Raw genomic sequence first — 13779 nt, forward strand, 5'->3', positions numbered from 1 at the left:
TGTCTACGTCAAGCTTATTGTCACATGCATAAGTACATGTCTGTACAGGTGCAATGAAAAACTGACTCGCAGGAGTATCATGGGTACATAGTATCTGATATCTGATGCGAGGGAGTGCAGTGTCGCAGAAACAATCATTCCATATAGACTGGTAAAATAGTCGACATTTCCTGGTATTTGAATACATATCCCTAATTGGGGCCGATTCCTGATGAAGGGTCTTGGCCAGAAATGTCAACTATTCATTCCTGACCTGCTGAGTTCCTCCAACATTTTGTGTGTGTTTCTCTGGATTTCCAGCATCTGCAGAACCTCTTGTCTCTTTGAATCCCCTCGTCAAATGTTAGTAAGCCCGGAAAATGGACATAGCAGGGAAACTGGAAAATTGGCTGTGTAAATATGGGATGTCTCTTCCAATTACGGACAGATTACTGATTCCACTGTTTCATTTGTCTTGTGGTGCAGTGGTGCTGTGTCACAGCATTATTATAGACCTAAAACTCTCAGTGTGCAATGTCAGAGAGGGATTTCCATATTGTACCAGGAGATCTGCACCTGACCTGGAGTGAATTGCAACACGATTCATTGGCAGAGCATATTACACACTCTGTTGAGCAAACCCAGGACAGGATATCATCCATTTCATGATGTGTTCATAGGATTAAGGAGACAGAGTCTATACTCTGGAGTTTAGGGGAATGGGAGGGCATCTCTTTGAAATAGAGGAAATTCCTCTGGGGTTTGGCCGGATCATTGTTTTCCCTGGCATGAGGGTGACAGTCTCTGGATAAAATATTAGTCGTTCAGGACATATGAGAAGAGATTTCTTTGCTTGGATGATTGTGAATCTTTGCATTTGTGTCCTCTTCCTGTTCCTGAAATTGGATCCGAGATTTAATATTGGACACAGAAAGTAGAAGTATTAAGAGTGAATTTTGGTGTAAGGAATTCAAGGTAAATCTGTATAAATACCAGCTCAATTTTAATCCGAGAGTTGCCTCTGATGTTGGTCATTACACTTTAAGTGAAAACCATTGTGGTGCAGAAAAGAGTTGGTAGAATGGCCTGAATTTGAGGAATTCTCCTTGAGAGGAGAGGGATACCACATTGTAGGACAGTCTGAATTGTAATTTTTTTTTTAAATTTAGAGATACCACACAGTTACCGGCCCTTCCATCCCCAATGAGCATTCGCAACCCAATTACACCCATTTGATCAATTAACTAACTAACCTGTAAAAGTTTGAAACATGGGAGCAAACTAGAGCTCCCGGAGGAAAGTGGAATGCTCTTCCTGTAAAATGTGGGATTGTAGGGTAGATAATGGTCTCCCTAATGACCAGATCTGTAAGAAGTACACCCAACTTCAGCTCAGGACTGACAAAGTCAAGGAACTGGAACTGGAGCTAGACGTACACAGGACTATCCGGGAGGCTGAGAACCCGACCGATGAGACTTTTACTGAGGTGGATGGCTCTATTGGTAAAAGTTGAAATCAAATCATTAGAATGAGGTGACAGAGGAATGGAAGATGTAGAATCGTTGTGAGTGGAGTTAAGAAAGATTAAAAAGTCCCTGATGGGAGTCATTTGCAGGCCCCTGAACAGGATTGGAGATATGAATTTCAATGAGAAATAGAAGAGACATGTAAAAAGGCAATGGTGCGATAGTCTCAGTGAATTTCAATATGCAGGTAGTTAGCAAAAATCAGGTTGGTGCTGGATCCCTAGAGAGGGAATTTGTTGAATGTCTATGAATGGCTTTTTAGAGCAGCTTGTGGTTGAACCCACCAGGGGAAAGGCAATTCTGGATTCAGTGTTGTGCAAAGAAGCAGATTTGATTAAGGAGCTTATAGTAACGGAACCTTTAAGAGACAGTGATCATAATATGATAGGATTCACCATGCAGTTTGAGAGGGAGTTGAATGGAAGGAGACACTAGCAGGGATGATGGCAGAACTGCAATGGCTGGAGTTTCTGGGGGAAATTTGGAAGGCACTGGAAAGATGCATCCCAAAGAAGAAATTGTATTCTAAAGGGTGGATGAGGCAAGGGATGTCAAAGACAGGATAACAGGAAAAGAGAGGGCATATTATATAGCAAAAAATCTGTGGGAAGTTAGTGGATTGTGAACCTTTAAAAATCAACAGTAGGCAAACGAAAAGCCATAAAGAGAGATCATATTGTGAATCTCGGGTGTTCGTTGATAACCTGCCCCAGCATTTCTAATGACCACTGGTATTTATTGTTCTTGTGTTAAAATGCTTTTGAGAGATTATGGTGGTATGTACAAGTTCATTTATTGTTACATTTTAGCTTGGGTTACACAGTTATTCGCGTGTGTTTGGGGGTCACCCTGATTGTATCCGGTGTGTGTGATAATCACTTCTCCTGTCTGTATGAGACTGAGCTGTTCTCTCCCTGGGTCATAACACCCTGTTTGTTTGGTGTTTGACTTATTGACTTATATACCAACTCTGTCCTTGAGCACATCAACAAGTGTGTAGATAGAGTGACATCACAAAAACAAATAAAAGTTTTCCCCAACCAGAAACCATGGATGAACAGAGAGGTTCACCTCGTTCAAAGCCAGAGATTCAGCCTTCAGATCTCAGCCAGGGCCAACCTGAGGAGGGGAATCTCTCAGGCCAAGCACACAGACAAACAGAGAATTGAGGAGCATTTCAACTCCTTGGACCCCCGGCACATGTGGCATGGCATACAGATTATTACAGACTTCAGACCACCTAGTACTGTGCCCCCTTCCAGCTCTGCTTCTCTCCCTGATGATCTCAATTACTTCTACGCTCGCTTTGACCGAGAGGACAAGGAGGTCACCCTCAAAGTGAATCTCCCACCTGGTGAACTGCCTCTCTCACTTCCCACCTCCGATGTTTGCGCCACCCTGTGCAGGGTGAATGAACGGAAGGCAGCTGGTCCGGACGGAATACCTGGCCATGTGCTCAGAGTCTGTGCAGGGCAGTTGGCCGGGGTCTTCACAAAAATTTTCAATCTGTCCCTGGCCCGGGCAGTTGTCCCCACAAGCTTCAAGATTGCCACCATTGTGCCAGTGCTGAAGCAATCCACTGCCACGGGCCTGAATGACCTCCGTCCCATTGCACTCACCCCCATCATTGCAAAGTGCTTTGAGACACTGGTTCTATCACATCTGAAATCCTGTCTGCCCACTACCCTGGATCCCCATTAATTTGCCTATCGCACCAACAGGTCAACAGAGGACGCCATCTCCACGGCACGTCCCTCTGCCCTGACCCACCTGGACATCCCCAACTCTTGCGTCAGAATGCTGTTCATTGATTTTAGTTCGGCATTCAGTACTGTGATCCCCTCCAAGCTGATCGCCAAACTTTGCCAGCTTGGTATCAGCTCATCCCTCTGCAAATGGATCTTGGATTTTCTGACTAACAGACCCCAATCTGTTAAGTTAGACAACCTCTCCTCCTCCACTCTCACCCTGAACACCGGCGTGCCTCAAGGCTGTGTGCTGAGCCCTCTTCTGTACTCCCTTTTCACCTATGACTGCATTCCTGTACATGGTTCTAACTCCATAATCAAGTTCGCAGACGACACCACGGTGGTTGGCCTGATCAGAGGGGATGACGAGACGGCCTACAGGGATGAGGTCCAGCATCTGGCCACGTGGTGTGCCGACAACAGCCTGGCCCTCAACACCCAGAAGACCAAGGAGATCATTGTGGACTTCAGGCATGCTCGGAGCCACACTCACGTCCCCATCTACATTAATGGAGCTGTAGTGGAGCGTGTATCAAGCTTCAAATTCCTGGTGTCCACATTTCCAAGGATCTCACCTGGTCCCTGAATTCCACCAACCTGATCAAAAAGGCACAACAGCGCCTTTATTTCCTGTGGAGCATCAAGAAAGCTCATTTCTGTCCCAGGACACTGACAGACTTTTACCGCTGTACCATTGAGAGCATACTCACCAACTGCATCTCAGTGTGGTATGGCAATTGTCCCGTATCGGACCGCAAAGCTCTCCAGCGTGTGGTGAAAACTGCCCAGCGAATTATCAGCACTCAACTGCCCACCATTGAGAACATCTACCATAAATGCTGCCTGGGCAGGGCGAAAAGCATTATCAAGGATGCATCTCACCCTAACCATGGACTTTTTACTCTCCTCCCATCCATTAGGCGCAACAGGAGCCTCTGCTCCCCACCAGCAGACACAGGAAGAGATTCTTCTGAGGCTGAGACCCTGCTGAACCTCAGCGCTAAGCAGTATCGCACCCACATTGTACTGTCTCAGTACATTTATATTTGTGTGCTGTAGCACTTATTTTTTATGCACAGTTATTTTTTAAGTAACAGTATTCTTTGCATTTCTGGTTAGATGCTAACTGCATTTCATTGACTTTGATTCTGTACTCGGCACAATGACAACAAAGTTGAATCCAATCTAATCCAATAAAAATGGTTGTTGAGCTAAATGAGCTTCCTCATCTGTCGTCATGAACCAAATGCTTGCCACAATATAAAAGAGGATACCAAAAGAATTTTCAGATACATAAAAAGTAAAAGAGGGGTCAGACTGGATATTGAAATGCTGAAAAATGATGCTAGAGGGGGACAAAGAAATGACAGATGAACTTAATGAGTATATTGCATCAGTCTTCACTGCGGAAGGCATCAGCAATATGCCAGAAATTAGAGGGAGTCAGGGGCAAAGTGAGTGTAGTTGTTAGTAAGAAGAAGGTTCTTGGGAAACTGAAATGTCTGAAGGTAAATATGTCAACTGGACCAGAGGGATGACACTTGAAGAGATTGTGGAGGCATCAGTAATGATCTTTCAAGAATCCCTACATTCTGGAATGGTTCTGGTAGAATGGAAAACTTGGAAGTGTCACTTCATGCTTTAAGAGTGGAGGGTGGCAAAAAAAAGAGAAAATTATGGGCCAGTTAGCTGTTTTCAGTGGTTTGGAAGATGTTGTTCATTATTAAAGAAGAGGTTTTGGATTACTTGGAGGCACATGATAAAATAGGCCAAAGTCAGATTGGTTTCCTTTAGGGGAAAGCTTGCTTGATAAATCTGTAGGGATCCTTTGAAGAAATAACAGGCAGGATAGACAAAGGAGAGTCAGTGGATGTTGTGTACTTGGATTTTCAGAAGGCGTTTGACAAGGTGCTACACATGATGCTGCTTAACAAGATAGGAGCCCATGGTATTACAGGAAAGGTACTAGCTTGGACAGAAGATTGGCTGACTGGGAGGAGGCAAAGAGTGGGGCTAAAGGGGTTCTGATGAGAAATAATGCTTCACTGGGGTTGGTGTTGGGACCTTCTCTCTTCATGTAACGTGTCAATGATTTGGATGATGGAATTGATGACTTTGTGTCCAAGTTTGTGGATGATATTAAGATAGGTGGAGGGACAGATATTGTTTAGGAAGCAGGCAGTCATTAGAAGGACTTAATTCAGATGTGAGAATGGGCAAAGAAGTGGCAGATGGAATCTAGTGTAGGGAAGTGTATGGTCATGCACTTTGTTGCAAGGATTAAAGGCGTAGGCTATTTTCTAAAAGGGGAGAAAACTCAAAAATCAGATGTGCAAAGGGGCTTGGGAGTCCTCGTGTAGGATTCCTTCAAAGTTAACTTGCAGTTTGCATCAGTGGTAAAGAAAGCTATTGCAATGTTAGCAATCACTTTGAGAGGACTAGAATATAAGAGCAAGAATGCAATGCTGAGGCTGTATAAGGCCTTGGTCAGGTTGTACTTGAAATATTGTGAGCAGTTATGGGCTCATTATCTAAGAAAATATGTTCTAGCATCGGAGGGGGTCCAGAGGAGGTTCGTGAGAAAGATTCTGGAAATGACAGGATTAATGTATGAGGAGCGTTTGATGGGTTTAATGTATGAGGAGCTTGTACTTGCTGGAGTTTAGAAGAATGGTGGTGGGGGGATCTGATTGAAACCTATCAAACATTGAAAGGTCTGGATAGAATGGATATGGAGAGGATGTTTCCTACAGTGGGGGAGTCTAGGACCAGAGAGCACAGCCTCAGAATAGAGGGACATCCACTTAGGACAGAGATGAGGAGAAATTTATTCAGCCAGAGGGGGGAGAATCTGTGGAATTAATTGTCACAGACAGCTGTGAAGGCCAGTCCATGGGTATAGTTAAAATGGAGGTTGATAGGTATTTGATTAGTAAGGCCGTCAAAGGTTGCGGGGAGAAGGTGGAAAAGGGTGTTGAGAGAGATAATAAATCAGCCGTGATGGAGCAGACTTAATGGGCTGAATGGTGTAATTCAGCTCCTATGTCTTGTGGATGCCCCGTGCAGTCACAATGGGAATTCACCAACCCCTTACAGACAGCGCAGGGAATTGAACCCCAATCACTGGTGCTGTAAAGTGTTATGCTAACCAGCACACAACCATGCCACCTCTAATTTCTGCTTCCTTTTCAGAAATGGATCCTGAAACTTTAATCCTGTTGGCGCACTGTGTTGAGGCAAAGATTATATCGAAACAACGAGATCTGGTAAGAATTAAATTCCATTAAGCATGTAAAGAAATAAAATTTCAAGTAAAGGCTTCCTGGACTGTAAGAATTTTATAACACTTTGACTCTAATTGGTTCTCCAGGTGACAATAATTGATGAAAAGTGGTGCCTGGAGCAAAGATGTCTGCTGGCAGAAGGTGCGGAGGATCCGGAGAAGACTCTGATAGCTCAGCTGACAGATGAGGAAATGGAGATAACCCAGAGGATTTTGGATGGTTATGGATTTCAGATGGATAGGAAAAGCTCTTCAGTTTCACGCATTGATGGCCGTAGACAGCAAAGCGTACTTCCTCTCTTTGCTGCTCTGTCTGCTCTCTGTATTTTATCTGCCTAAACAATTCAGATATGATCTACACCTATTTGCATGGTCCTTTCCCGACATTTTCCCTCTTCCTTTCATTTTTCTGTGACCTTGTAATGAGAGGGTTAAAAACAGATCTTTTTTACTTGGAATAGAGCTTTCTGTTCATGGAACTTATAATGAGCAAGCCTATTAGAAAGAAAATTAAAACATAAGGTCTTGATTCATGAGGTCAATGAGGTCTTGAAGTATATGGAGCAAGCTCTTAAGGAACTTGTTTTCTTTCTTGGTTTGCATAGTTTTGACTGACAAGATTTTCAGAAACAAGTCAGACTTATTCAATGGAAATGTAAAATCCTCCTCATCTATCATTAAGAAATTGTTTTAGAATAGTAGATGACTGTATATGGAGATTAAAAAACAAACAGTAATATACAGTAAATATGAGCAATGATCTAGCTGATTGGACTTCTGTTCTCGGACTGGAATTGCAATGAGTGCAAAGGATATTTAAATTGGAGTCCTTGAAAAGCAGAAGGTTTTGAGATTTGCTATCATATCAATTATCCTGTACTCTGTTTTAGACTTGTTATTTTGTTAATCCTTTGCATCACTTGGTAGAAAGGTATGGAACTTGTTCTTTTATCAATTGTTTTACACCTTGTTTTAAACCGAGCGTTTTATCTGTCTCTGTGTTTCTATTTTTTTGTTTCACTTACTATACTCTAATACCTGTAGCAACTTTGGAGTGTTTCTTCTCACTTATTGATTCAAATGGTCAAAACCTGCTTGGCATTCCTTTACAGACCTCAATAGGAACTTTCTCCTGAGGTCTCTCTTTGTGTATTTGAAGAATAAAGCTTTCTCCTCCTAGGATCATCTTCATGGCAGAGACGCTTGTGAGTTCCTGCCATCCCTACAGCAATGTCATCTGGTGTTTAGCGCCTGGTAAGTTCAGTTGTGGCAATAAGATCAAGAGGGAGGTTCCAGATAAATAGCAATCGAACCAAGACCTCAGCAGTGGAGCTGGCAGAAGATGATTACACATCACAATGGCAGTGCAGGGTCCCCACTTGTCTTGAATTCCATGCCACTGGACGCTGACCCTGATCTGTCAAGGACCATGTGGTAGCTTCCTGTGCATCAACCTCTCCACGTTATACAAAGTCACACACAGGCGTCCTCCTTTGAAGGAATCCATTCAAGCATCCCAGAACTCTCAGGCCTGCACAGGCAGGCACCTTCCAGTCTCCAATAGGAGTCGCCTACCATTCGTTTGCAACTCATCACCTGCAGCCTATTTAAACCCAACTCTCATCCACAGCCTTTTGTTCACCCATTGAACAAGCCATCCTCAACCAGTTGCTCCTAGCCTTTGGTTACCTTGTTGTTTGTCATGTTAATTATCTGTTCTCTCTAGTTTTGTAGCCCCTTGTGGGTTGTTATTTTGCAGTTTATTAGTAAAATATCATTTACTGCTGAATAGTCTTCATGGCTCTGCTTTTGGGACAAGCCTCCTCTACATTTCTTGACAAGGTCAGTCACTGCAGCCACTTAAAGACCCACAAACAGACAACCCTCATATTCAGGTCAAGTGATCACACTACAAAATAACCTCCATCAATCTGGCTCTTTTGGGACGTTGCTGGTATTGCATAAGTAGTCTTTCTGAATCATTGGGTATTATTTTATTAGTATTTAGGAACTTTTAATAAACATTTTATACAACAATTTCTACAGGGGCACAATTGAGAGCATCCTGACTGGCTGCATCACTGCCTGGTATGGGAATTGTACTTCCTGCAATTGCAGGACTCTGCAGAGAGTGGTGCGGATAGCCCAGCGTATCTGTAGTTGTGAACTTTCCATGATCCAGGACATTTACAAAGTTGGGTGTGTAAAAAGGGCCCATAAGATCATTGGGGATGCAAGTCACCCCAATCACAATCTATTCCAGCTGCTACCATCCGGGATACAGTACCGCAGCATAAAAGCCAGGATCAACAAGCTCCTGGACTGCTTCTTCCACCAGGCCATCAGACTGATTAACTCACGCTGATCTGAGTGCATCTGTGTTACATTTAGACAGACATAAGAGATTTTTACTCCTCTTGTATGTGAAGGATGTAAGAAATACAGTCAATTCAATTCAGGGAATTTGCAAGACTTAGAGAAGCACAGGTGATTGAAGCATATGAAATGAAAGGAAGTTTGAAGTTCAAAGTAAATTTATTATCAAAGTCTGTATATATTAACTTGAGATTCATGTTCTTGCAGGCATTTACAGGAAAAAATATAATAGAATTTTACAAAGAAACTAAAAGTAAATAAAGACTGACAAACAACAATGTGCAAAAGAAAACACTGGAAATAAAAATAATATTGGTTATATAATAATGTTATTTATAATATAATAATAATGTTATAAATAATAATAATTATTAATATCTATTAAGAAATCTGACCAGTCCAAAGGTTCACAATCTCTGGTATTCTGAGGCTGTGCCCTCTGGTCTTAGACTCACCCACTATATGAAACGTCCTCTCCATGTGCACTATCTAGGCCTTTCAATATTTGATAGGTCTCAATGAGACCCCCCCCCCCCCCCACCATCCTTCTCAGCTGCAATATGTACAGGTCCAGGGCCACCGAAAGCTCCTCACATGTTAACTGCTTCATTCCTGTGATCATTCTTGTCTCTGAAAACTCTCCAACGCCAGCCCATCCTTTCTTAGATAAGCGGCCCAAAACTGTTCACACTACTGCAAAGACTGACTGACCAATGCGGTTATAAAGCCTCAGTATTACATAAAACATAGAAATCTACAGTACACTACAGGCCCTTCAGTCCACAATGTTGTGCTGACCATGTAACATACATGAGAAATTGCCTAGAATTTCCCTACCGCATAGACCTCTATTTTTCTAAGCTCCATGTACCTATCAGAGAGTCTCTTAAAAGACCCTATTGTATCTGCCTCTGCCACCATCGCTGGCAGAGCATTCCATGCACCCACCACTCTGTGTGAAATACGTACCCCTGACATCCCCCCTGTACCTATATCCAAGCACCTTAAAACTATGCCCCTTGTGTTAGCCATTTCAGCCCTGGGAAAAAGCCTTTGACTATCCACATGATCAATGCCTCTCATCAGCTTATACTCCTCTATCAGGTCACCTCTCATCCTCTGTCGCTCCAAGGAGAAAAGGCCAAGTTCACTCAACCTATTCTGATAAATCACGCTCTGCAATCCAGGCAACATCCTTATAGATCTCCTCTGCACTCTTTCTATAGTATCCTCATCCTTCCTGTAGTGAGGTGACCAGAACTGAACACAGTACTCCAAGTGGGGTCTAACCAAAGCCTAATATAGCTGTATCATTACCTCACGGCTCTTGAACTCAATCCCGAGGTTGATGAATGCCAACACACCATATGCCTTCTTAACAGCAGCTTTGAGCGTCCGATGGACACAGACCCCAAGACTTCACTGATCCTCCACACTGCCAGGAGTCTTACCATTAATATTAGATTCTGTTTTCAAATTTGGCCTACTGAAATAAACCACTTCACACTTACTTCGGTTGAACTCCATCTGTCACTTCTCAGCCCAGTTCTGCATCCTATCACTGTCCCGCTGACAACCACAACCCTCCAGACTACCCACAACACTCCCAACCTTTGTGTTATCCGCTCCGGATCTAGGCGAGGACAAGACATGGCAAGGCAACAGGAGTGGACGTGGGGCAGGACGCAGGACTTCTGGGCTGGAAGAGGATATGAAGCTCAGACTGACTTGGGAGACTGGAACACAGAACACAGATCCCTCTTTGGGAACAGGACGTAGGGCCAGGACTCGTACACAGAAAGCTGAACACGACGAGACAGTTCTCAACAAGGTAGCAGCCAGCAGCCAGACCTACCTAGTGAGGGTGAGGACACAAAGGTAGTTCCAAACATGAAAGACGGTTCCTTATCTGGACACAGCAAGGCTCCTGTCTTGCTTCGGCTGTAGAACTTGACAGCAAGAATAGGCAAGGACGCAGGAGAGGACCCAGGCAAAAGGTAGCAGGCAAGGCTCCAGCCAAGGGCTACAGAAAGAAAGGGAACAGTCCAGCCTCAGGGTAACAGCAAAGATGGCCCGACTTACCCCACAGAGACAAGGACAAGATACTGACTAGACAAACCAGCACCTACATGCGAACCCAGTGCTACTTATATTCCCAGACCCAAGATGAGAATCAGGTGCCTTTGATTAAGCCCAATTGAAACAAGGGATAGCCGGAAGACCCAGAGTCTGGAGTCCACAGACTGGACCATGACAGTTACCCCCCCCCCCCCCTCAATGAGAGACTCCAGGCAACCTAACAGGCTCTCCAGGACTCAGGACCACCTGGGTGGGTGGGTGGGGGGTATTCAATCAGGAAGGAACCCAGGATGATGAGTGTTAGACAATAGTGTCTGCATTGCTGTATGGCCAGTTTGTTCTGTCATAATGAGGGGCATTGGGAATGGACCCCAATGCAAGACACAGACACTGAAGTACTAGGGACAGGACCAGATGTGTCAAGAAAGCAAGAGAAGTGGGGGGGGGGGGAGAAATAACACTGGACAAGACACAGGCCCTGGGTGAGACTAGGTTACAGGACCTGGGCTAGGACAAGTCTAGGAAAGCAGGACTTGGACAAGGAACTAGGAACCTGGAAAAGAACTGAGCCAGAGACCGGACAGGGATCCAGAACCTGGGTCTTAACTCAGGCTCAGACTCCAGGTCTGGGCAAGGACAAGATGTAGCAGAGCAACAGGACTGGACATGGGGGCAGGATGCAGGACTTCTGGGCTAGAGGACATGAAGCTCAGATTCAGACTTGGGAGACAGGAACACAGACCACAGAGCCAAGATCCCTCCTTGGGAACAGGACATAGGGCCAGGACTCATACACAGAAACCTGAACACAATGAGACAGTTCCCAACACAAGGTAGTAGCAAATAGCCAGACCTACCTCACAAAGGTGAGAACACAATGAGACAGTTCCAAACAATGAAAGACAGCTCCTTATCTAGATACAGCAAGGCTCTGGTCTTGCTCCAGTAGTAGAACTTGACAGCAAGAATAGGCAAGGCTCCAGCCAAGGACTATAGAAAGAAGAAGGGAACAGCCCAGCTTCAGGGTGACAGCCTGACTTACCCCACAGAGACAAGATACTGACAAGACAAACCAGCACCTATGTGTGAACCCAGGGCCACTTATATTCCCAGCCTCAAGATGAGCATCAGGTGCCTGTGATTAAGCCCAATTGAAACAAGGGACAGCCGGAAGGTCCAGAGTCCACGGACTGGACCGTGAACTGGAACACGGACTTCATGGACCGGACCATGACAACCACCCCACAAGCCTCCGTATCTACAACATCATTCTCTGCAATCTCCACCCTCTCCAACATGATCCTACCATGAGGCACATCCTTCCGTCCTTCCCGCCCTCCACTTTCTGCAGGGATCACACTCTACGCGACTCCCTTGTCCACTCATCCCTCCCCACTGATCTCCTTCCTGGCACTTATCCCTGCAAGTGTGACAACTATAACACCTGCTCCTATACCTCCTCCCTCACTACCATTCAGTACCCCAAATAGTCATTTGGGATGAGGCAGCACATCACCTGTGAGTGAGACACAATGTAGACTGAGGGACTGCTTTGCTCTGTCTGCTGCAAAAGGCAGGATCTCCCAGTGGCCACCCATTTTAATTTACTTTCCATTCCGACATGTCAGTCTGTGACCTCTTCTGCCAATGATGAGGCCACGCTCTGTCATGGTCTGGTCCGAAGTCTGCATTCCGGTTCACGTTCCAGTCCACGTACTCCGGACTCCGGGTCCTTTGCACCTGATGCTCATCTTGTTGGCTGGGTTGTTGAGTGTAGTTGGGGGGGGGGGGTCGTCTGGTCCCAGTCCTGTCAATGGAAGGTGAGCTCTTTCAGTGAGTTATGGATTTGGATGTTCTATGGCCTGTTAAGGCTACTGGCTGCCTTCAGTCTTGAAGCCACCCCAGACTGAGCTCGCGTCCTGTCCCTTGCCTCCATCAGGTAAGCCAGGCTGATTGCTGTTATCCTGTGGTTGGTTCTGTTACTCGCCTCTGTTGGGTAAGCCAGGCTGTTTGCCGTTACCCTGCGGTTGGTACTGTCCCTCCCTGTTCCTAGCCTCTATCAGGTTGTGTCCTGTGCCCTGCCCAGGAGGCTAGTTCCAAGAACCCAAGACTCAAGCCTTGTGCAACCCAAGACTCAAGCCTTGTGCAACCCAAGACTCTAGCCTTGAGCAACCCAAGACTCTAGCCTTGAGCAACCCAAGACTCTAACCTTGAGCAACCCAAGACTCTAGCCTTGAGCAACCCAAGACTCTAGCCTTGAGCAACCCAAGACTCTAGCCTTGAGCAACCCAAGACTCTAGCCTTGAGCAACCCAAGACTCTAGCCTTGAGCAACCCAAGACTCCAAGTCTCTAGCCTCACTATACCTAAGCCTCCAAGAACCCCACGAATGCCACAAACTGCAGCCTGTCCCGTCCTTTAGTTTTGTCCCGCCTTGTCCCTAGTATTTCAGTGTCTGTGTCCTGCATTTGGGTCCAGTCTCAATGCCCCCCATGAGACACTCAGGTTAAAGGAACAACAACTTATATTCCATCTGGCTAGCCTCCAACCTGATGGCATGAACTTCAATTTCTCCAACTTGAGCTAATTTCTCTCCCTCTTCTCTTTTTCCATTTCCATTCTGGTTACTCCTCACCCCTTCTCTTCTCCTCACCTACCCATCACCACCTCCAGTTCCCTCCTTCCCTTCTTCCATGGTCCACTGTCCTCTCCTATGAAAGTCCTACAGCCCTTTACCTCTTTCACATATTGTCTCCAAGATTTTTACTTCCTTAACCCCACCCCATCCA

At 45.2% G+C, this 13779-nt stretch overlaps 1 protein-coding gene across 3 annotated transcripts in view; it reads left to right on the forward strand.

Annotated features, from left to right (window-relative positions):
• The window catches only part of LOC132384826 (uncharacterized), a 30635-nt gene extending 22310 nt beyond the window's left edge, over positions 1-8325 (forward strand). For all 3 annotated transcript variants that reach the window (XM_059956386.1, XM_059956385.1, XM_059956387.1), the window contains 2 exons: positions 6446-6519; positions 6624-8325. In XM_059956386.1, the coding sequence (XP_059812369.1) occupies positions 6446-6519; positions 6624-6875 (326 nt within the window). In that variant the 3' untranslated portion in view covers positions 6876-8325. The remainder of the gene's footprint in view (positions 1-6445; positions 6520-6623) is intronic.
• Positions 8326-13779: the final 5454 nt, after the last annotated feature.

This window comes from Hypanus sabinus, chromosome X1 (genome assembly GCF_030144855.1).
Source record: "Hypanus sabinus isolate sHypSab1 chromosome X1, sHypSab1.hap1, whole genome shotgun sequence".
NCBI classification, from domain to species: domain Eukaryota; kingdom Metazoa; phylum Chordata; class Chondrichthyes; order Myliobatiformes; family Dasyatidae; genus Hypanus; species Hypanus sabinus.